Source organism: Salvelinus fontinalis, chromosome 11 (assembly GCF_029448725.1).
Source record: "Salvelinus fontinalis isolate EN_2023a chromosome 11, ASM2944872v1, whole genome shotgun sequence".
NCBI classification, from domain to species: domain Eukaryota; kingdom Metazoa; phylum Chordata; class Actinopteri; order Salmoniformes; family Salmonidae; genus Salvelinus; species Salvelinus fontinalis.
Genome location: NC_074675.1, coordinates 46,110,086 through 46,135,189, shown reverse-complemented (window position 1 = coordinate 46,135,189; position 25,104 = coordinate 46,110,086). Strand labels below are relative to the sequence as shown.

General features: G+C 45.1%; 1 protein-coding gene across 13 annotated transcripts in view; it reads left to right on the top strand.

The window, feature by feature from the left end:
- The window catches only part of LOC129865839 (neurexin-2-like), a 1,012,026-nt gene that overhangs the window by 539,958 nt on the left and 446,964 nt on the right, over positions 1-25,104 (top strand). For all 13 annotated transcript variants that reach the window (XM_055938878.1, XM_055938873.1, XM_055938874.1 and 10 more), the window contains 2 exons: positions 1,004-1,177; positions 12,386-12,505. In XM_055938878.1, coding sequence (XP_055794853.1) covers positions 1,004-1,177; positions 12,386-12,505 — 294 coding nt within the window. The remainder of the gene's footprint in view (positions 1-1,003; positions 1,178-12,385; positions 12,506-25,104) is intronic.

Below are 25,104 nucleotides of genomic sequence, written 5' to 3'. Positions count from 1 at the left end.
TGACATTCACCTGTAAAATGACCCTGAATCTTGAACTTGACTTGTGATGGAAGACCACACATACAGTAAGACTTGTGATGGAAGACCACACATACACTAAGACTTGTGATGGAAGACCACACATACAGTAAGACTTGTGATGGAAGACCACACATACACTAAAACTTGTGATGGAAGACCACACATACAGTAAGACTTGTGATGGAAGACCACACATACAGTAAGACTTGTGATGGAAGACCACACATACACTAAAACTTGTGATGGAAGACCACACATACAGTAAGACTTGTGATGGAAGACCACACATACACTAAGACTTGTGATGGAAGACCACACATACACTAAGACTTGTGATGGAAGACCACACATACACTAAAACTTGTGATGGAAGACCACACATACAGTAAGACTTGTGATGGAAGACCACACATACACTAAGACTTGTGATGGAAGACCACACATATAGTAAGACTTGTGATGGAAGAACACACATACACTAAAACTTGTGATGGAAGAACACACATACACTAAAACTTGTGATGGAAGACCACACATACACTAAGACTTGTGATGGAAGACCACACATACACTAAGACTTGTGATGGAAGACCACACATACAGTAAGACTTGTGATGGAAGACCACACATACACTAAGACTTGTGATGGAAGACCACACATACAGTAAGACTTGTGATGGAAGACCACACATACAGTAAGACTTGTGATGGAAGACCACACATACAGTAAGACTTGTGATGGAAGACCACACATATAGTAAGACTTGTGATGGAAGACCACACATACAGTAAGACTTGTGATGGAAGACCACACATATAGTAAGACTTGTGATGGAAGACCACACATATAGTAAGACTTGCCATGTAATATACGGTTCTTGTCATCATCCTGAGAAATCTCACCCTGGAGATTCTGCAATGCAAGTGTGAAATAATGCTGGACAGCTTTTTAATATTGCTGTTTGGTTGTTGTCCACTCCAGGGGAGCTGTACATCGGTGGCGTGGGGAAGAGCATGTACAACAGTCTGCCCAAGCTGATCGCGTCCCGGGACGGGTACCAGGGCTGTCTGGCCTCAGTGGACCTCAACGGGAAACTACCAGACCTGATCGCAGACGCCCTCCACAGGATGGGCCAGGTGGAGCGAGGCTGCGACGGTGAGTTGATGCTCGCACACAGAGGTGTCATAGGGTGCACATGTGCACATAGCCCCCCCCTTCAGACTTGTCCTATTTCTTTTTTACATTTCTGATGTTATATTTCATTATTAAACTTAATTTTGAAGCCCACATTTTATCAGATTTGTTTATAAAAAAGATCTGTCTGTGGTATTATTCCTAGTAAGTGGTTCCTTCCTGTAACACGGAGCGAAGACATACAGTTGGTCAGATTCCACAGCCACAAAGTCAAAATTGTCAGGACTCGCAGAAGTAATGTTTGTAAATGAAAATGAGCTATGTAGCCTAATGATTCCTTCCTGATGAATAAATAATATTCAAATGTTTTGCTCTTTCTCTGTAATACTAGCCACCTAACAATTGTATGACTTGGCTTTAGCTAGCGAGCTAGAGAGGTTCCCAATCTCTCGACCTCTTTACTAGCTACCAAGCCATTTCCAGCGTATTAATCACGTTAGAGTAGCTTGTCTAACTATCTTAGCTGGCAAGGTTGGTAGACTTTAGAAAAGCAAACAATAACTAAATGTACTGAATAAGACTCACATTCCTTTCAATCTTTTACCAATATTTTAGCAGAGAAGCATTTTAGTTTCTTTATATAAAGAACTACCAGTCAGGAAGATACAGACAGATCAAGAGGTTTGCTTAGATATGTTGAGAAATACTTGGTGTTAATGTACTCTTGCACTTTGTGATAATATCATGATATTTGTGTATACATTTTGATGCCATGATATGTGCCTGTATTGATGGTGTGCGCAACGATCCCATGTACAGTGTTGTAATGTGGATGTAATATTCTCGGTGTGTTAGTGCAGTATATTCAGAATGACACTCTCATTAAAATGACAAATGAACAGATAAGGAGGTATGCTTAGATAACCTACGCAGAAAAATAGACATATTTGTTTTTACATCGTATTATGCATGATGATTATGGCTCTAGATTGCAGGTGTTTGAAAAAGTCAAAATCCTCCGACTTCCATCCCCACATTTTTTACTAGGTATCCCCCTTTCCCTTTCCTTTTATACCCCTGCTAAGATAATAGGTGCATGAATTCCTCTACACACACACACACACACACACACACACTTGGCTTTCACCCAGGCAGCCTCATCAGTCTTTAACGTCCCATCTGTTCTCTTCCCAGTCTTATCATATACAAGAGCTTCGGAAGTTGGACTCCTGCAGTAACTCATAGCTCCTTCTTCGGCAGTAATAGCCAGAATATACAGTTAGACCCCACCCTAAGACTCAGTGCCCAGAGCATTCTTTACAGTCTCCTCTCCACTGTATATCCAGTCTATTGCACCATAAAACCTACGGGAGGTATCTCTGCCTCTAATGTTATTGTCGGTAGCTAATCTTAACCACCCTGCAGCGCTCACTGTAGCATAGACTTATCAATCCTCCATTTGGAAGGGACTCAGCTTTTTGACAGTGGGATGCTGGACTGGGTGACGTCACCAGTGTTTTGGCGGCTCTCTGGCGGCTAGTTAATTGTGTTTGTGACGCCTGCAGGCTGTAACGGCAGCAGTGTTCATACTGTCTGTGGCGTGTGGCGTCAAGAGAGCGCCACTGATTTCCCAGAGGTCCCGACACCGCTTGGTGTCTAAATGCGAACACAGCCACCTCTGCCAGCCAGCCTGGCTTATTACCTGCCTAAAGTTATACGGTGCAATTACGTCCTCCTTAACAGAGATCTAAAACTGCATTAGGCTATCACATCTACTCCCCTGAACTCTCAAATGGCTGGTAGTGAGAGGTAATCAGTGATTGAAAAGTACCTAATTGTCATACTTGAGTAAAAGTAGATACCTTAATAGAAAAGGATTAAAGTAAAAGTGAAAGTTACCCAGTAAAATACAACTTGAGTAAAAATCGAAAAGTATTTGTTTTAAATACAGTATACTTAAGTATCCAAAGTAAATGTAATTGCTAAAATATAGTTAAGTATCAAAAGTTAAAGTATAAATAATTTCAAAATCCTTAAATTAAGCAAACCAGACGGCACAATTGTCTTGTTTTTTAATAGACGGATAGCCAGGTGCACGCTCCAACACTCAGACATCATTTACAAATGAATAATTTGTGTTTAGTGATTCCAGCAGATCAGAGGCAGTAGGGATGACCAGGGATGTTTCCTTAATAAGTATGTGAATTGGACCATGTTCCTGTCCTGCTAAGCATTCAAAATGTAACAAATAGTTTTGGGTGTCAGGGACAATGTATGGAGTCAGAAGTACATTATGTGCTTTAGGAATGTAGGGAAGTTAAAGTAAAAGTTCAAATAGTAAAATAAAGTACAGATATCCTAAAAGTAGTGCTTAAAAATATTTTTACTTAAGTACTTTTCACCACTGGAGGTAACGGTATGTTCCATAGCATCATCAACTACTCTTCTTAAGGAAACACTCCCAGAGACTGGTATTAAACATCAATAGAAAGTTGAAATCTAATAGAAGACAATGAAAATGACTACTCATAGTGTAGCCTTGTGGCAGACTGGGTTGTTCTTCCGTTGTCATGGCAAACATCTAGGGCTATGGCATGACAATAAGACAACAAATGACATAGGAGTTGTCAAAAGCACACACAGATCCCCAACTGGACTATACTGTATGTCGTGCACATTCTAACAGTAGTCAGCCCCTCTGAGCTGTATGTCATGCACATTCTAACAGTAGTCAGCCCCTCTGAGCTGTATGTCATGCACATTCTAACAGTAGTCAGCCCCTCTGAGCTGTATGTCATGCACATTCTAACAGTAGTCAGCCCCTCTGACCTGTATGTCATGCACATTCTAACAGTAGTCAGCCCCTCTGAGCTGTATGTCATGCACATTCTAACAGTAGTCAGCCCCTCTGAGCTGTATGTCATGCACATTCTAACAGTAGTCAGCCCCTCTGACCTGTATGTCATGTACATTCTAACAGTAGTCAGCCCCTCTGAGCTGTATCTCATGCACATTCTAACAGTAGTCAGCCCCTCTGAGCTGTATGTCATGCACATTCTAACAGTAGTCAGCCCCTCTGAGCTGTATGTCGGCAGGGGCAACTTGCTCTCCTGTAGCTGCCTGACTCCACTGATCCCTTCCTACAACAGCGGGAGCAGAGAACGACTGTCCACTCTGTGTTCCTAACTATGCTGAGTTGCTGACTCACGTCTGGGATTTGGGAGGAAGACAGAGGTGGAAGAGATGGAGGGCAAGAGGAAGGGAGGGAGGAGGGAGGAAGGGAGAGAGAAGGGAGGGGGGAGAAATGGAGAGGCACGGAGACAGAGGGAAACGGAAAGAGACAGGGAGACGGAGAGAGGGAAGGGAAGGGAGGGAGGGAGAGAGAGAGAGGGAGAGAGAAAGTGGAAGTGGAAGAAGGGGGAGTTGGAGGTACCCAGATGTGTCATTCTCTCTCCAGCTGTTAGCTCCAGGTACAGTAGTCATGTCATTGTTAAGGTGGGTTACACAACAATATTGTTGGTGCCCTAGCAGATAATATGCTGCTAAGTCATCCAGCTCCTTTAATAAGACAGAGCTACAGCTTTTAACAGAAGGGGGTACACTACATGACCAAAAGTATGTGGAACGTCAAACATCTCATTCCAAAATCATGGACATTAATATGGAGTTGGTCCCCTCTTTGCTGCAATAACAGCCTCCACTCTTCTGGGAAGGCTTTCTACTAGATGTTGGAACATTGCTGCGGGTACTTGCTTCCATTCAGCCACCATAGCATTAGTGAGGTTGGGCACTGATGTTGGGAGATTAGGACTAGCTCACAGTTGGCGTTCCAATTCACCCCTAAGGTGTTCGAAGGGGTTGAGGCCAGTCAAGTTCTTCCACACCGATCTCGACAAACCATTTCTGCATGGACCTTGCTTTTTGCATGGGGGTGTTGTCATGTTGAAACAGGAAATGGCCTTCCCCAAACTGTCACAAAGTTGGAAGCACAGAATTGTCTAGAATGTCATTGTATGTTTTAGCGCTAAGATTTCCCTTCACTGAAGCTAAGGGGCCTTACAGTTGGCAGTATGTATTGGGGCAGGTAACGCTCTCCTGGCATCAGCCAAACTCAGATTCATCTGTCGGACTGCCAGATGGTAAAGCGGGATCACTCCAGAGAACGCATTTCCACTGCTCCAGAGTCCAATGGCGGCAAGCTTTACACCTCTCCAGCCGACGCTTCACATTAAATGATGATCTTAGGCTTGTGTGCGGCTGCTCGGCAATGGAAAGACATTTCATGAAGCTACCGACCAACAGTTCCTGTGCTGACCTTCCAGAGGCAGTTTGGAACGTGGTAGCGAGTGTTGCAAACGAGGACAGGCGAATTTTAGCACTAGGCGGTCCCGTTCTGTGAGCTTGTGTGGCCTACCACTTTGCGTCTGAGCCGTTGTTTCACCTAAACATTTCCATTTCAAAATAACAGCACTTACAGTTGACCGGGGCAGCTCTAGCAGGGCAGATATTTGACGAACTGACTTGTTGGAAAGGTAACATCCTATGACGGTGCCACGTTTAAAGTCACTGAGCTCTTCAGTGAGGCTTTTCTACTGCCAATGTTTGTCTATAGAGGTTGCATGGCTGTGTGCTCAATGTTATATACCTGTCAGCAACGGGTGTGGCTGAAATCGTCTAATCCATGAATTTGAAGGGTGTCCAGAAACATTTGCCCATACAGTGCATTCGGAAAGTGTTCAGAACCCTTGACTTTTTCAACATTTGTTACATTCCAGCCTTATTAAAAAGTGTATTAAATAAAAAATGTTCCTCATCCATTTACACAGGACACCCCATAATGACAACGCTAAAACAGGTTATCGCAGGATTACCTTATTTACATAAGCACTCAGACCATTTGAGCTCAGGGTCATCTGGTTTCCATTGATCATCATTGAGATGTTTCTACAACCTGATTGGAGTCCACCTGTGATAAATTAAATTGATAGGACATGATTTGGAAAGGCACACACCTGTCTATATAAGGTCTCACAGTTGGCAGTGCATGTCAAAGCAAAAACCAATCCATGAGGTTGAAGAAATGGTCCATAGACCTCCAAGAAAGGATTGTGTCGAGGCACAGATCTGGGGAAGGGTACCAAAAAAATTCTACAGCATTGAAGGTCCCCAAGAACACATTTGGCTGCATCCTTATTCAATGGAAGACGTTTGGAACCACCAAGACTCTTCCTAGAGCTGGCTGCCCGGACAAACTGAGCAATCGGGGGAGAAGAGCCTTGAGTGGCCCAGCCAGAGCCTGGACTTGAATCCGTTCGAACATCTCTGGAGAGACCTGAAAATAGCTGTGCTGCGACGCTCCCCATCCAACCTGACAGGGCTTGAGAGGATCTGCAGAGAAGAATGGGAGATTCTCCCCAAATACCGGTGTGCCAAGCTTGTAACTTCATACCCAAGAAGACTGGAGGCTGTAATCGCTGACAAAGGTGCTTCAAGAAAGTACTGAGTAAAGTGTCTGAATACTTATTTAAATGTGATATTTCAGTTGTTTTTATTTCATACAATTGCAAAAAAATCAAAGAAACTGTTTTTGCTTTGTTGTTATGGGTTATTCTGTGTAGATTGATGAGGGGAAAAAAACATTTAATCAATTTTAGAATAAGAAAGTAACGTAAAGTAACTAAATGTGGAAAAAGTCAAGAGGTCTGAATATTTTCCGAATGCACTGCACAGTGTATTTGAATGACACGTTTACAAATCTACTGCTCACACCAAATACAAGGCATCTCAATGACAAGTTAACAAATCTACTGCTCACACCAAATACAAGGCATCTCAATGACACGTTTACAAATCTACTGCTCACACCAAATACAAGGCATCTCAATGACAAGTTTACAAATCTACTGCTCACACCAAATACAAGGCATCTCAATGACAAGTTTACAAATCTACTGCTCACACCAAATACAAGGCATCTCAATGACACGTTTACAAATCTACTGCTCACACCAAATACAAGGCATCTCAATGACAAGTTTACAAATCTACTGCTCACACCAAATACAAGGCATCTCAATGACAAGTTTACAAATCTACTGCTCACACCAAATACAAGGCATCTCAATGACACGTTTACAAATCTACTGCTCACACCAAATACAAGGCATCTCAATGACAAGTTTACAAATCTACTGCTCACACCAAATACAAGGCATCTCAATGACAAGTTTACAAATCTACTGCTCACACCAAATACAAGGCATCTCAATGACAAGTTTACAAATCTACTGCTCACACCAAATACAAGGCATCTCAATGACACGTTTACAAATCTACTGCTCACACCAAATACAAGGCATCTCAATGACAAGTTTACAAATCTACTGCTCACACCAAATACAAGGCATCTCAATGACACGTTTACAAATCTACTGCTCACACCAAATACAAGGCATCTCAATGACAAGTTTACAAATCTACTGCTCACACCAAATACAAGGCATCTCAATGACACGTTTACAAATCTACTGCTCACACCAAATACAAGGCATCTCAATGACAAGTTTACAAATCTACTGCTCACACCAAATACAAGGCATCTCAATGACAAGTTTACAAATCTACTGCTCACACCAAATACAAGGCATCTCAATGACAAGTTTACAAATCTACTGCTCACACCAAATACAAGGCATCTCAATGACAAGTTTATAAATCTACTGCTCACACCAAATACAAGGCATCTCAATGACAAGTTTACAAATATACTGCTCACACCAAATACAAGGCATCTCAATGACAAGTTTACAAATCTACTGCTCACACCAAATACAAGGCATCTCAATGACAAGTTTACAAATCTACTGCTCACACCAAATACAAGGCATCTCAATGACACGTTTACAAATCTACTGCTCACACCAAATACAAGGCATCTCAATGACACGTTTACAAATCTACTGCTCACACCAAATACAAGGCATCTCAATGACAAGTTTACAAATATACTGCTCACACCAAATACAAGGCATCTCAATGACAAGTTTACAAATCTACTGCTCACACCAAATACAAGGCATCTCAATGACAAGTTTATAAATCTACTGCTCACACCAAATACAAGGCATCTCAATGACACGTTTACAAATCTACTGCTCACACCAAATACAAGGCATCTCAATGACAAGTTTACAAATATACTGCTCACACCAAATACAAGGCATCTCAATGACAAGTTTACAAATCTACTGCTCACACCAAATACAAGGCATCTCAATGACAAGTTTACAAATCTACTGCTCACACCAAATACAAGGCATCTCAATGACACGTTTACAAATCTACTGCTCACACCAAATACAAGGCATCTCAATGACAAGTTTACAAATCTACTGCTCACACCAAATACAAGGCATCTCAATGACAAGTTTATAAATCTACTGCTCACACCAAATACAAGGCATCTCAATGACACGTTTACAAATCTACTGCTCACACCAAATACAAGGCATCTCAATGACAAGTTTACAAATCTACTGCTCACACCAAATACAAGGCATCTCAATGACAAGTTTACAAATATACTGCTCACACCAAATACAAGGCATCTCAATGACACGTTTACAACTTCTTACTCAAAAGGTTGTAAAGTAAATTCTAAACTATACACCATGGTTGTTGTTGTTGCAGCAGCTGATCAATAGTGTGCAACACTGGGATAATATTGTGATTGACTTCAATAATAATTATTTAATAATGTTTAATTAGAGACTCTAGGGTTCATGTATTAAGATCTGATTGATGGAGTAATCACAGCAGTGGGCAATTAAAACATGAAGTGATAAAATGACGACATCTCATTTAAAGTGGCCATTTTGGAATAACATTGAGAAAATGACTGGCGCTCTTATGAATTTCAAAGTTTTGGTTTAATTGGTCTCCTCTTAAGACGTGTAAATAGTAACATGTTTTGTTTATCTTTTGAAATAAATTACTGTGCGTGCTTTGTAAGTGTATTTGACTAATTGATGTTATAATAAGTTCGTTCTCCCTAAATTGTCTGTCACTTTTCTGTCCAAAATATCAAGCTTATTTGAATTGATCATCTTAAATAACTTATTTTTAGAGCACCGGCCAGTGAACAAAAAAACTATAATCTAAGTCAGGTTTATGATTTAATTAAAAACATATTTGCCTGTTGAATAATAAATTAAGCTTTCATTACTTGTTTTTTTAATCACATGCCAAATGCAAGTGACATGGAAGGTCTAGCTGTTAATTATCCAGCTATGGTTTTCTATGGGTCATTGGTAATCTGAAGCATCAGCAGGTATTAATGGGTTTAATAACAGAGGCACAGTTGTTTTGAATACCTCCTGGCTAACATTCAATTCACTTATCACTCTAATGTGCTCGGAACTCCGCTGAGAAATTACAATAGTTGCTTTTTCTAATTGGAGAATTTAATGAGCACAGCCATCCATGTCATTGTTGAGTAAGTCCCCTTTCTCTTTCAACTCGGTTCGACCCAAACCTTCCCCACTCTTTCAACATTAAAATCAACTAATATGACTCCCAGTTAAATGACTGCCTGGAATTCAGGTTTAAACCCAGAATAAATATTAAATTCAGTTTAAGACTTTTTGACCAACCTTGATTAAATCAGTATGGACCAAATAACCCGTGTTATGGATATGATTACAGTTAGTCCCCTATATTCCCATATTGACAAAAACAGGTCTTTATGTAATTACATTTGACGTTTCAGTAGCATACACTCTTCTCCAGAGTGACATACATTACATGTATTGAACCTATTCCCCTTGAGTACCCTACAGAGGATTACAGTTTACCCACATTGACAAAAAGCAGTATAGATGTATATATTGACACCTTCAAATCAAATCAAATCAAGTGTATTTGTCACGTGCGCCGAATACAACAGGTAACATTTCACCTTACAGTGAAATGCTTACTTACAGGCTTTAACCATCAGTGCAATTTTTAAGTAAAAAAAAGATATTAGATGAACAATAGATAAGTAAACAAATAAAAACAGCAGTAAAAAAAAATAACAATACCGAGGCTATAAAAGTAGCTAGGCTATATACAGGCACCGGTTAGTCGGGCTGATTGAGGTAGTATGTATAGTACATGTAGGTATGGTTAAAGTGACTATGCGTATATGATAAACAGAGAGAAGTAGTAGTGTGAAAAAGAGGCTGGCGGGTGGTGGGTGGGTGGCGGGACACAATGCAGATAGTCCGGGGAGCCAATGTGCGGGGGCACCGGTTAGTCGGTCTAGTTGAGGTAGTATGTACATGAATGTATAGTTAAAGTGGCTATGCATATATGATAAACAGAGTAGCAGCAGCGTAAAAGAGGAGTTGGGGGGCACACAATGCAAATAGTCCGGGTAGCCATTTGATTACCTGTTCGGAGTCTTATGGCTTGGGGGTAAAAACTATTGAGAAGCCTTTTGGTCCTAGACTTGGCGCTCCGGTACCACTTGCCATGCGGTAGTAGAGAGAACAGTCTATGACTGGGGTGGCTGGGGACTTGGACAATTTTTAGGGTCTTCCTCTGACACCGCCTGGTGAGGGGTCCTGGATGGCAGGCAGCTTTGCCCCAGTGATGTACTGGGCCGTACACACTACCCTCTGTAGTGCCTTGTGGTCAGAGGCCAGGCAGTGATGCAACCATTCAGGATGCTCTCGATGTTGCAGCTGTAGAACCTTTTGAGGATCTCAGGACCCATGCCAAATCTTTTTAGTTTCCCGAGGGGGAATAGGCTTTGTCGTGCCCTCTTCATGACTGTCTTGGTGTGTTTCAACCATTAAGGGTTTGTTGGTGATGTGGACACCAAGGAACTTGAAGCTCTCAACCTACTCCACTACAGCCCCGTCTATGAGAATGGGGGCGTGCTCGTTCCTCCTTTTCATGTAGTCCACAATCATCTCCTTAGTCTTGGTTACATTGAGGAATAGGTTGTTATTCTGGCACAATCGTTATTATGTCTCGTCATTGTCCGTGATCAGGCCTACCGCTGTTGTGTCGTCTGCAAACTTAATGATGGTGTTGGAGTCGTGCCTGGCCACGCAGTCGTGGGTGAACAGGGAGTACAGGAGGGGACTGAGCACGCACCCTTGAGGGGCTCCAGTATTGAGGATCAGCGTGGCAGATGTGTTGTTACCTACCCTTACCATCTGGGGGTGGCCCGTCAGGAAGTCCAGTATCCAGTTGAAGAGCGAGGAGTAAAGTCCCAGGATCCTTAGCTTAGTGATGAGCTTTGAGGGCAGTATGGTGTTGAACGCCGAGCTGTAGTCAGTGAATAGCATTCTCACGTAGGTGTTTCTCTTGTCCAGGTGGGAAAGGGCAGTGTGGAGTGCAATAGAGATGGCATCATCTGTGGATTTGTTTGGGCGGAATGCAAATTGGAGTGGGTCTAGGGTTTCTGGGATAATGGTGTTGATGTGAGCCATTACCAGCCTTTCAAAGCACTTCATGGCTATGGACGTGAGTTCTATGGGTCTGTAGTCATTTAGGCAGGTTGCCCTTTTTGGGCACAGGGACTATGGTGGTCTGCTTGAAACATGTTGGTATTACAAACTCAATCAGGCACATGTTGAAAATGTCAGTGAAGACACATGCCAGTTAGTCAGCACATGCCCGGAGCACACGTTCTGGTAATCCATCTGGCCCCGCACCATTGTGAATGTTGACCTGTTTAAAGGTCTTACTCACGTCGGCTATGGAGAGAGTGATCACACAGTCATCCGGAACAGCTGATGCTCTCATGCCTGCCTCAGTGTTGCTTGCCTCGAAGCGAGCATAGAAGTGATTTAGCTCGTCTGGTAGGCTCGTGTCACAGGGCAGCTCGCGGATCTGCTTCCCTTTGTAGTCTGTAATTGTTTACAAGCCCTGCCACATAAGACGAGGGTCGGAGCCGGTGTAGTACGATTCAATCTTAGCCCTGTATTGACGCTTTGCCTGTTTGATGGTTCGTCGGAGGGCATAGCAGGATTTCTTATGAGCTTCCGGGTTAGAGTCCCGCACTTTGAAAGCGGCAGCTCTACCCTTTAGCTCATTGCGAATGTTGCCTGAGCCTTAGGATTTATGAAGCCTTAGGATTTATGATTACAGTTATTTTCCAATGTCCTCACATACATTGACATACAACAAATGTGTGAGTGTTGTACAATGACCTTGTTCTCCATCCAATCCCCCCAGGACCTAGCACCACCTGTACGGAGGACTCCTGCTACAATCAGGGGGTGTGTCTCCAGCAGTGGGAGGGCTTCTCCTGCGACTGCACCATGACGTCCTATGGAGGCTCCTTCTGTAGCGACCGTGAGTACAACATCGCCGTGCTGGGTTGTGTGAAGGTTGTGAAGGTTGTGAAGGTTGTGTATAGGTTGTGTAAGGGTTGTGTAAAGGTTATGTATGTTGTGTAAAGGTTGTATATAGGTTGTGTATGTTGTGTGAATGTTGTGTGAATGTTGTGTGAATGGCTAAAGGCTGTTCTTAGGCACACCGCAACACGGGATCAGCATTCAGGGCTCGAACTACCCAGTTTATAAATGGGTATAGACTACTTTCAGTTGCAGGTAATATACAGTATGTCGTGTTTGGTTTGAAGTATCTTCTGGGTCTGTGTTTGAAAGCTCTCTGGTGCCTTCCTAGTGGACACATTAAGATATGAATGCTTGTTAGTATGAGAGGCTCATTTGGAGTAAGTTAGCATTCTATCCATATCCCCCACAGGCTAAATTAATCTAGAACACGGCCAGAGGGATAAGGTCCAAGGTTCATAGAGCAGTGGGTTTACTTTGTTAGCTTATTAAGGAGTTAAACTCAGATCCATATTGACCTCCTCTTATCTTGCCTCTGATGAGTTTGAGGGTAGAATAATTGGAGGAGAGGGGAAGAGAGGCACGCCGATGCCTATGCTCTCCTAGTTCAGTGAAGTGTCAGTGGGGCTATTAGTGAGTTTAATATCCAGATTTATTTTTAAAGATTGGAGAGATTGGTGTTTGTGGTGCTGAGCTCGGCTGAGATGCCCAGAAGCGGCCTGTGTGTGTGTGTGTGGGGGGGGGGGGGGGGGGGGGGGGGGGTAGAGAGAGAGAGAGCAATCCCTCCAGCAGCCAGCCCCAAAGTCTCTACACATTTACCAACAACCATAGTATCTCCTAGAGATCAAGCTCGTTCTATAGCAATTGCTACCACCTGACGTAGCACCCAGTAAAACCAATGTATCATACCAACTACAAAGTCTATTCGCCATCTGCCTAACCAAGGGAATATCGACATTGACATGATCTTGTCTAATGGTATCCTCTGTATTGTGGAGCTAAAATGACTTAACCGGTGACTGAAGAGTGAGGTCTAACACAGACTGACTGTCTAATGGCAGACTTTCGTCAATCAGCAGCTTCCAACAGAGACGCAGCACACTAAGTCCCTGGACCTCTGCGCCTAGCCAATAGGCCCCTATCTCTTTAGTTTGCTGACCATTGCTTTTGCTGTTGCCGAACATTCTCAAAAATAATCAGCCACAATTAGGATCACTTTTGAAGGGCAAGGCAGGTTTTATTTTTCTTAACATTTGATTTTGAGATGTGTAAGTATAATGTCTGAAAGGTCTTTTTCAGCTCGGCTCAGACACATTCATATATTATAATATATATTAAACTGAGAGTACTATTGGCTGCTGGCTAGGTCTCACTTCTCTTCTCTCCTCCGACCGTATACTAATAAGCTTGACTATCTGCATGGTTGTGTTGTGTGCTGCTGCTGTGCTCCTGTCTGTTCCTTCCATAGCTTTCTAAAAAGCCGAAGAGACTTCCTTTACCGTCGTCTTTGAGAAGAGACAAAAACCTCTCCTTTACCGTTCTTTCACTGGAACATATTTGTTCTCAGTGACATTCAAGCTCCTATTCGGTCTTGTTATCTGATTTGAAGACTTCTATCCTTCAGCTTTCTTGGCTTGTGTGTCATCGATTTGAAGACGTAATGTGTCACTTTTCAAGGAATTTTCCTTTCTCCACCAATGCAAGGTAGGACTGTGTACGAGTGGAGCCACTGACGTTCTCCAACTCTTTGTGCCTATGCACACCATTGTGAATCTGAAAATTGTGACAGTTTAGAAGTGTACTTTAACTGCTTTGAACCAGTGTGCGGTTTACAAATGTACTCTCAATAGTTCATGATTCTTCTCCTGCATTCGCCCTAGGCTATAGAGTTGCTAAACTTCATGTATCATTGTATGGGTTCTCGAATGACTTCCCAGCCATTGGTTTGAAAAGAAAAGCATTTTCACTGATAACGTGTGTTATGCTTTAGAAAAGAGCAGGTGTTGAGCATTTGAATAACTTTCAAGGTTTCTTTATATTTAAGGTGCCTTTATATTTAAGGTGCTTTTATATTCAATTTGCCTTTATGTTTAAGGTGCCTTTATGTTTAAGGTGCCTTTATGTTTAAGGTGCCTTTATGTTTAAGGTGCCTTTATATTCAATTTGCCTTTATATTTAAGGTGCCTTTATATTTACTTTAAACAAGCATGTGCACACACACACACACACACACACACACACACACACACACACACACACACACACACACACACACACACACACACACACACACACACACACACACACACACACACACACACACACACACACACACACACACACACACACACACACACACACACACACACACACACATCCTTTGCTCAAACAGTGTGGTACTATATATTTGGTCTCTTGCTCTGCCACTGGAGTGTGTTTAGTATTCTGCAGTGCAGCATGCACGCGTGTTATGTATTGTGTGTGTGTGTGTGTGTGTGTGTGTGTGTGTGTGTGTGTGTGTGTGTGTGTGTGTGTGTGTGTGTGTGTGTGTGTGTGTGTGTTTGGATCCTGATGGAGTGTTTGAGGGGCATAATGTGCCACTCTGGGGCGTGCTCTGTCTCCCTGTATCCATCCCATTCATCTCATTTGAGAGAACGGACGTGTCTGATCTGAAGGCATCTAGGTTGAAATGTGCCTGAGAATAAAATTAATCTCATAAGCACAGCTACACATGTGACTGTAGTCTTGATCACATACACATAGTCAGAGATGAGCAATTATGTTATCTGCCCCTTCCACACAGTGACATACTGAGACAGGCAAACACTCACTCACACGCATGCTCAGACACACACTTCGACCTCTCGCTGCTCACCCTTCACATACCCACCCGCACATGCATCCACCCACCACCCCTAAAAAGAGATATGAAAATCAATAGAATTTTCCTCAAAGAAGCCTGAAGAACGGAAGGATTTCAGGCCTTTTTTTAATTCCAGTCTTAAATTAACATATTGGTTCTCCTTAGCCTGCTCTTTGTGGTCCTCCGTTCAGGCCCCCTTGTTGGCTGTAAAGAGGAGCGATGCCTTAGAACTGTGGGAGCCAGTGTGTGTGTGTGTGTGTGTGTGTGTGTGTGTGTGTGTGTGTGTGTGTGTGTGTGTGTGTGTGTGTGTGTGTGTGTGTGTGTCTGTGTGTCTGTGTGTCTGTGTGTGTGTGTGTGTGTGTGTGTGTGTGTGTGTGTGTGTGTGTGTGTGTGTGTGTGTGTGTGTGTGCGAGTGTGAGTGTGAGTGTGAGTGTGTGTGTGTGTGTGTGTGCGTGACTTCCGCCCAGCGCGTTTTATCGCTATAGCCAGATGGCCACAAAGGAGATGAGCCTGGCTCACATGACAGGGGTGAGCAAGACACACACAAAAACACACACACATGTTTAGGTTGGTAGAGAGAACGATAAACAGCTAGATATATCCAGTTTTTTCCGACTTCTTACTTTGGGCAGGAGAGGCTTCTTTTCTAAAGTATCTTTACATTTCAAGAGTGCACTCAATTATAATCCTACGCTAGCCTGGATGTCAACGAGCGTTGTCACTCCACTCACCGATTATGAACACAGATGAGGCATGTGAATTTACTAGAAAACTGCCGGGAGAGACTGTTGTTGTCGGTTATTTACCACACAATATTTGACAGTGATGCTTATGATAATATTTCCCACAAACCACTAAATTACCACAGAAACAAGACGCCTGGACAAAAACACGGCTAGACATTTCAATGTCCTCATTAATCCAATTATCTTTATTGCATGATAAGCTCTGCGGAGGCTGAAGCCGTTACTGGCATGGGAATGTGTCACATTCTATCTGAAGGTAAGTCTCTTTGAAGATTCACACACCTTTGTTCCCTGGTGGACATGACATGGTGTGACGTGTGGAGGCTGTGGGCGATAAATGGGAAGTGCCCCGGTTAGCTGTTCTAAAGGCTGTTCTGACGCCTGTTGTTGAGGCACAAGCCCTCCGGCAGTTCTTCTAATGCATAGGAGAAGTGAGATTTAATACATAGGAGATGTGATATTTAATACATAGGAGATGTGATATTTAATGCATAGGAGATGTGATATTTAATGTGTAGGAGATGTGATATTTAATGCATAGGATAAGTGATATTTAATGCATAGGAGATGTGATATTTAATGCATAGGAGAAGTGATATTTAATACATAGGAGATGTGATATTTAATGCATAGGATAAGTGATATTTAATGCATAGGAGATGTGATATTTAATGCATAGGAGAAGTGATATTTAATGCATAGGAGATGTGATATTTAATGCATAGGAGATGTGATATGTTCAGTGCTTTGGTCACACACTTCTCCTAGCATTAGGCATTGTCCTCACAGACTCAGATTTTACTTTTACACTCTACGTGCTCTGCTCGTTTGAGTCTGACTACAGAGATACTCAGTTTTGGGGTTAAGACAGCTGGGAAAGGATTTTTGGCAGTTGTATTTGAATAAATGGCAAAAGATATACTCTATATGAGAGAACTCACATACAATCCAGACTGGAGACCCCTGCTCTGTCTCTCTCATGTTTTCCTCTTGTATCTGCATGATTATGAGAGCTTCCTCATAACAGGAACAATGGAAGACCATTGGAGACTTCAGAGAGGATTGATTGACAGCTATCTGTCGGACGTTGAACCAAAGATAGAGAACCACCTGTTCACTTCTCTTCATTCATTTGTCGAAAATAAATGTTTTTCCACCAATTTTCCTAGTGTTCCATCCTATGAACTCAACGGAGAATGAAACGAAGACAATCCACAGACGATATTTGGAGACATGTCCTTTTGGAGAAGCTCTATGTTTTGTTGTGTAGATATTGTTGCCAGTGACCCACTCTGTGACAGGTTCACTATGTTAACCTGGAAAGGCTGACGAAGGTGGACGTCTGATATCTCTGTTGGATGAGTGTGTGGGAAGGAGAGAAACAAAGGCAACTGGGTGTCGCACACGTACATACACATTCTGTGTGCAAGTCTTTGTTATTCCGAGCCAGTGTCAGGCGGCTGGTCCATTTTTCTGCATAGTATACACATGGAGCACTTGATATTCTACAGTATTCCTCAGTAACTAAGTCAGAATGCACCGCTGGGGAAGTGCATTCAACGTGTGGCTTGGGTTTCAGCATTCTGTGTGCATGTGTGTGTGTGTGTGTGTGTGTGTGCATGTGTGTGTGCATGTGTGTGTGTGTGTGTGTGCGTGCGTGTGCGTGTGCGTGTGCGTGTGCGTGTGCGTGTGCGTGTGCGTGTGTGTGTGTGTGTGTGTGTGTGTGTGTGTGCGTGTGCGTGCGTGTGCGTGTGTGTGTGTGTGTCTACGCCACATCGTGCTAACCTGATGCTGCATCTGTTCATGTCGTCCTTCACATGTTTTTCTCCATGGTTCTCAGAGGGTGTACGCTGTGTTTGTAAGGAATGACACGTCCGGCCTTGTTAGTCACAGTAGTTAAGGGGATCCCTTTGTTTTGCAGCTGCCCATGGATTTGATTGCTCCTTTTTCTGTTCTATTCAGGGAAAGTCTGAACAGAGAATACTCTGTGTTTGTGTCTTCAGTTGCATGGTGGGTTGTTGGAATAAATCCGGCTGTTGGTGCTTCGTGCCATCTGACACACAGGGCATGCTTGTCGGTCTGCAACACAGCAGTTCTCAGACACACTCTTCTCTCCTCCTTTTCTCTCTCTCTCTCCCTCCCCTCCTCCCTCCATCCCTCCCTCCCTCACCCCTCCTTCCTCCCTCTCCTCCATCTCTCCCTCTCTCAGTCCTCCAATTCTCCATCCCTTCTTCTCTCTCCTCCATCTCTCCCTCCCTCCTCTCTCTCCTCCATCTCTCCCTCCTTTTCTCTCTCCTCCATATCTCCCTCCCTCCTCTCTCCTCCATCTCTCCCTCCCTCCTTTTCTCTCTCCTCCATCTCTCCTATCTCTCTCTCTCCTTCATCTCTCCCTCCCTCCCTCCTTTTCTCTCTCCTCCATCTCTCCCTCCTATCTCTCTCTCCTCCATCTCACCCTCCCTCCTTTTCTCTCTCCTCCATATCTCCCTCCCTTCTTCTCTCTCTCCTCCATCTCTCCTTCCCTCCTTTTCTCTCTCCTCCATATCTCCCTCCCTCCTCTCTCTCCGCCATCTCTCCCTCCTTCCCTCCTTTTCTCTCTCCTCCATTTCTCCCTCCTATCTCTCTCTCTCCTTCATCTCTCGCTCCCTCCTTCTCTCTCCTCCATCTCCCCCTCCCCCATCTCTCCCCCCTCCCTCCTCTCTCTCCTCCATCTCCCTCCCTCTCTCCTTCTCTCTCCTCCATCTCTCCCTCTCTCCTTCTCTCTCCTCCATCTCTCCCTCCCTCCTTCTCTCTAACCCACCTCTCTCTCCCTCCATGAGTCACTCTATCTTTCTTTCCTGAGTGATTTTCTTCTTCTTCTATGGTATCATCAAAGACTGTATGAAGATAGGCTAAAACTGCTTCTCCAATAGAAATCCCAGATCACACTTGTAGGCAATGTCATGGCAATGTTGGCTAGCTAAGCTCACACGTCATCGGGTCTAACGGTGGCCTCGCACTGAACTGCTCTGTTTTGGACAAAAATGAAAAGATGTCAGTTTGTCACGTTCACGAGGTTGGAGTAATGACAAGTTCAACTGCTTAAGACATGGGCTCCAATCTAGGTTGTGTCTTTAGATTTAGAGAAAATTAACAACTAACGAAGAATGTTTCACTTCTCTCATTGACATCTCAAACCACGGTCTGGTCTGCTTGGTCTGTTTCGCAAGCTTCGCTATGTTGCGCCTTTAGGTTTATAAACTCTGTGGTATTATCATGGTAAGCCTGCCGCTGCAGAAGATTATTAGGGAGAGTGGAGTCGTGATGTAGTTTACACTGCGGTAAGTGTATAGGCCCAGAGTCAGTCCTGTCAATCAGTCAGTCCATGTTCTAGCTAGGCTAATATTGTAGGCTTTATGGTCTGTAGGAAAAAGATTGGTAGTACCAGCCCCTTAACAGCCATAACTCTCACCAACCAGCAGCAGCATCATTCTCTCTAACTCTCAGCAGTCTTGATCAGAGCTGATTACTGAGATGCATGTAGCATCACGCCTCGCTGACAGGAATCGTTGACTGATCATCACTGGGTCTCAGCCCCCCCTACCAAACTGGGACATCTCTGAAAGTGGCCAACCTGCTCCCGAGAAGACTGACATGAAATAGAGATGAATTTGAGGGGTCACATGTCTCTTCTCTCTGTAATTTGAACGTCTGAACCCTGAACCTTTGCAGCCGTACTCTGTTCAACACAACTTTAACATGGAGAACACAGCCTGGAAACTTTCTGGCACCAGAGCATATAAAGAGATAATAGTCTTGCCTGTGTCCATCTTACCCTTGAAAAACACTAAAGTAAACGCTGAAGACATTAGTAGACAGGGTCGTGAGACACAGTGTACAGAAAGCAGAAAAAAGCGCCCCCCCCCCCCAGAACCCCTGATCTGATAAAGAAACCCTCCTCACCAGAACTACACCACTGCTTGACGAACATCTCATTACAAAATCATGGTCATTAATGTGGAGTTGGTCCCCCCTTTGCTGCTATAACAGCCTCCACTCTTTTGGGAAGGCTTTCCACTAGATGTTGGAACATTGCTGCGGGGACTTGCTTCCATTCAGCTACAAGAGCATTAGGGTGGCTGGTAGCCTAGTGGTTAGAGCGTTGGGCCAGTAACCAAAAGGTTTTTATATCGAATCCCCAAGCTGACAAGGTAAAAATCTGTTGTTCTACACCTGAACAAGGCAGTTAACCCACTCTTTCTAGGCTGTCATTGTAAATAAGAATTTGTTCTTTGCTGACTTACCTAGTTAAATTAAGGTGAAATAAAAAATGTGTGAGGTTGGGCACTGATGTTGGGCGATTAGGCCTGACTCGCAGTCGGCATTCCAATTCATCCAAAAGGTGTTTGATGGGGTTGAGGTCAGGGCTCTGTGCAGGCCAGTCAAGTTCGTCCACACCAATTTCGACAAACCATTTCTGTATGGACCTCGCTCTGTGCATGGGGGAATTGTCATGCTGAAACAGGAAAGGGCCTGTTAAAACTGTTGTCACAAAGTTGGAAGCACAGGATTTTCTAGAATGTAATTGTATGCTGTAGTGTTAATATTTCCCTTCACTGGAACTAAGTGGCCTAGGCCAAACCACGAAAAACAGCCCCAGACCGTAATTCCTCCTCCACCAAACTTTACAGTTGGTACTATGCATTGGGGCAGGTAGCGTTGTTTTTGCATCCGCCAAACCCAGATTGTCTGTCGGACTGCCAGATGGTGAAGCGTTTCCACTGCTCCAGAGTCCAATGGAGGCGAGCTTTACACCACTCCAGCCGACTCTTGGCATTGTGCGTGGTGATCTTAGGCTTGTGTGCTGCTGCTCGGCCATTAAAACCCATTTCATTAAGCTCCCCAAAAACTGTTATTTTGCTGTTGCTTCCTGAGTGTTAAGACTGTCGCTTTCCTCATCCTCGGATGAGGTGAGGAGAGAAGGATCTTCGGACCAAAATGCGGAGTCAGGGAAATAAGCCATCTTTATTTTATAAACGACAAAACTGAATAATGATGGCAACACGAAAAAACAAACACTTTCAAAACTTACAAAATAACAAAACGACGTAGAACGAAAACCTGAACATAAACTTACATAACTGAAACGTAAACTCACGAACAGGCAACAGACGACATCGAAACAAAACGAACAGCCAAACAGTCCCGTTTGTGAATATACATCGACAACACGAAAACATCACAGGAGACAATCACCCACAAACAAACAGTGAGAATGCCCTACCTAAATATGACTCTTAATTAGAGGCAAACGCAAACCACCTGCCTCTAATCAAGAGCCATACCAGGCAAACCGAAACCAACATAGAAACAGATAACATAGACTGCCCACCCAAAACACATGCCCTGACCATAAACACATAAAAACTAACATAAATAGGTCAGGACTGTTACAGTACCCCCCCCCAAGGTGCGAACGCCGGGCGCACCAGCACAAAGTCCAGGGGAGGGTCCGGGTGGGCAGTTGACCACGGTGGTGGTTCCGGTTCAGGACGCTGTCCCCATTGGGGCGGCAGGGTAGCCTAGTGGTTAGAGCGTTGGACTAGTAACCGGAAGGTTGCAAGTTCAAATCCCCGAGCTGACAAGGTACAAATCTGTCGTTCTGCCCCTGAACAGGCAGTTAACCCACTGTTCCTAGGCCGTCATTGAAAATAAGAATTTGTTCTTAACTGACTTGCCTAGTTAAATAAAGGTAAAAAAAAAAAAAAAAAAAAAAAAAAATACCACCATAGTCACTCCCCTCTTCTGTCTACCCTTCTACTGACCACCCTAACACTACCTTCCCCTAAATAAACAGCTAGCACCGGGACAAGGGGCAGCACCGGGACAAGGGGTAGCACCGGGACAAGGGGCAGCACCAGAACAAGGGGCAGCACCAGGATAAGGACCATCACTGGAATAAGGGGCAGCACCGGGACAAGGGGCAGCACCGGGACAAGGGGCAGCACCGGGACAAGGGGCAGCACCGGGACAAGGGGCAGCACCGGGACAAGGGGCAACACCGGGACAAGGGGCAACACCGGGACAAGGGGCAGATCCCGGCTGAAGGACTCTGGCAGGTCCTGTTTGGACGGCTCTGGCAGGTCCATGCAGGCTGACGGCTCTCGACGCTCATGGCAGACTGACGGCTCTCTACGCTCATGGCAGGCTGACGGCTCTCGACGCTCATGGCAGACTGACGGCTCTCGACGCTCATGGCAGGCTGACGGCTCTCGACGCTCATGGCAGGCTGACGGCTCTCGACGCTCATGGCAGGCTGACGGCTCTCGACGCTCATGGCTCTCTGACGGCTCTGGCTGCTCATGGCTCTCTGACAGCTCTGGCTGCTCATGGCTCTCTGACGGCTCTGGCTGCTCATGGCTCTCTGACGGCTCTGGCTGCTCATGGCTCTCTGACGGCTCTGGCTGCTCATGGCTCTCTGACGGCTCTGGCTGCTCATGGCTCTCTGACGGCTCTGGCAGATCCTGTCTGGTTGGCGGCTCTGGCAGATCCTGTCTGGTTGGCGGCTCTGGCAGATCCTGTCTGGTTGGCGGCTCTGGCAGATCCTGTCTGGCGGGCGGCTCTAGCGGCTCCTGTCTGGCTGACGGCTCTAGCGGCTCCTGTCTGGCGGAAGGCTCTGTAGGCTCATGGCAGACGGGCGGCTTTGCAGGCTCATGGCAGACGGGCGGCTTTGCAGGCTCCTGGCAGACGGATGGCTCAGATGGCGCTGGGGAGACGGATGGCTCAGATGGCGCTGGGGAGACGGATGGCTCAGATGGCGCTGGGGAGACGGATGGCTCAGATGGCGCTGGGGAGACGGATGGCTCTGGCCGGATACGGCGCACTGTAGACCTGGTGCGTGGTGCCGGAACTGGAGGCACCGGGCTAATGATAAGCACCTTCCTACTAGTGCGTGGAGCAGGGACAGGGCACACTGAACTCTCAAAGCGTACTCTATACCTGGTGCGTGGTACCGGCACTGGTGGCACCTGGCTGAGGGCACGCACCTCAGGACTAGTACGGGGAGAAGTGACAGTGTGTACAGGACTTAGGAGACGCACAGGTGGCTTAGTGCGTGGGGCCGGAACTGGAGGCACTGAACTGGATACACGCACTATAGGGAGAGTGCGTGGAAGAGGAACAGGGCTCTGGAAATGCACTGGTAGCCTAGTGCGTAGTGTAGGCACTGTAGGTACTAGGCTGGGGCGGGGAGGTGACGACGGAAATACCGGACCGTGCAGGCGTACTGGCTCTCTTGAGCATTGAGCCTGCCCAACCTTACCTGGTTGAATGCTCCCGGTCGCCCGCCCAGTACGGGGAGGTGGAATAACCCGCACCGGGCTGTGTAGGCGAACCGGGGAAACCATGCGTAAGGCAGGTGCCATGTATGCCGGCCCGAGGAGACGCACTGGAGACCAGACGCGTTGAGCCGGCCTCATGACACCTGGCTCAATGCCCAATCTAGCCCTACCAGTGCGGGGAGGTGGAATAACCCGCACCGGCCTATGCACACGTACAGGAGACACCGTGCGCTCTACTGCGTAACACGGTGTCTGCCCGTACTCCCGCTCTCCACGGTTAGCCTGGGAAGTGGGCGCAGGTCTCCTACCTGCCCTTGGCCCACTACCCTTTAGCCCCCCCCCCAAGAAATTTTTGGGAGTTACTCACGGGCTTTTCGGGCTTCCGTGCAAGACGTGTCCCCTCATAATTCCGGTTTCGAGCTTGATTCTCCGGCTTCCATCCACGTCTCCTAGCTGCCTCCTTAAACCACCGCTCCTGGGCTGTGGCTGCCTCACTCTTCTCACGAGAGCAGCGATATTCTCCAGTTTGCGCCCAGGGTCCTCTACCAGACAAGATCTCCTCCCAAGTCCAAAAGTCCTTGTTGCTCCGTCGAGCATTCCCATACCGCTTGGTCACATTTTGTTGGTGGGTGATTCTGTTAAGACTGTCGCTTTCCTCATCCTCGGATGAGGTGAGGAGAGAAGGATCTTCGGACCAAAATGCGGAGTCAGGGAAATAAGCCATCTTTATTTTATAAACGACAAAACTGAATAATGATGGCAACACGAAAAAACAAACACTTTCAAAACTTACAAAATAACAAAACGACGTAGAACGAAAACCTGAACATAAACTTACATAACTGAAACGTAAACTCACGAACAGGCAACAGACGACATCGAAACAAAACGAACAGCCAAACAGTCCCGTTTGTGAATATACATCGACAACACGAAAACATCACAGGAGACAATCACCCACAAACAAACAGTGAGAATGCCCTACCTAAATATGACTCTTAATTAGAGGCAAACGCAAACCACCTGCCTCTAATCAAGAGCCATACCAGGCAAACCGAAACCAACATAGAAACAGATAACATAGACTGCCCACCCAAAACACATGCCCTGACCATAAACACATAAAAACTAACATAAATAGGTCAGGACTGTTACAGTACCCAAAACACATGCCCTGACCATAAACACATAAAAACTAACATAAATAGGTCAGGACTGTTACACTGAGGCATTTTGGAACTCAATAGTGAGTGTTGCAACTGAGGACAGACAATTTTTACGTGGTATGCTCTTCATCACTCAACGGTCCCGTTCTGTGAGCTTGTGTGGCCCACACTTTGAGGCTGAGCCGTTGTTGTTCCTAGACGTTTCCACTTCACAATAACAGCACTTTGACTTGACCGGGGCAGCTCTAGCAGGGCAGAAATTTGATGAACTGACTTGTTGTAAAGGTGGCATCCTATGATGGTGCCACGTTGAAAGTCACTGAGTTCTTCAGTAAGGCCATTCTACTGCTGGTGTCTGTCTATGGAGATTGCATGGCTGTGCGCTCGATTTTATACACCTGTCAGCAACGGGTGTGGCTGAAATAGCCGAATCCACTAATTTGAAGGGGTGTCCACATAATTTTGTATATATAGTGTGCCTGAAGGGACCTTAGAAGAATGTCACT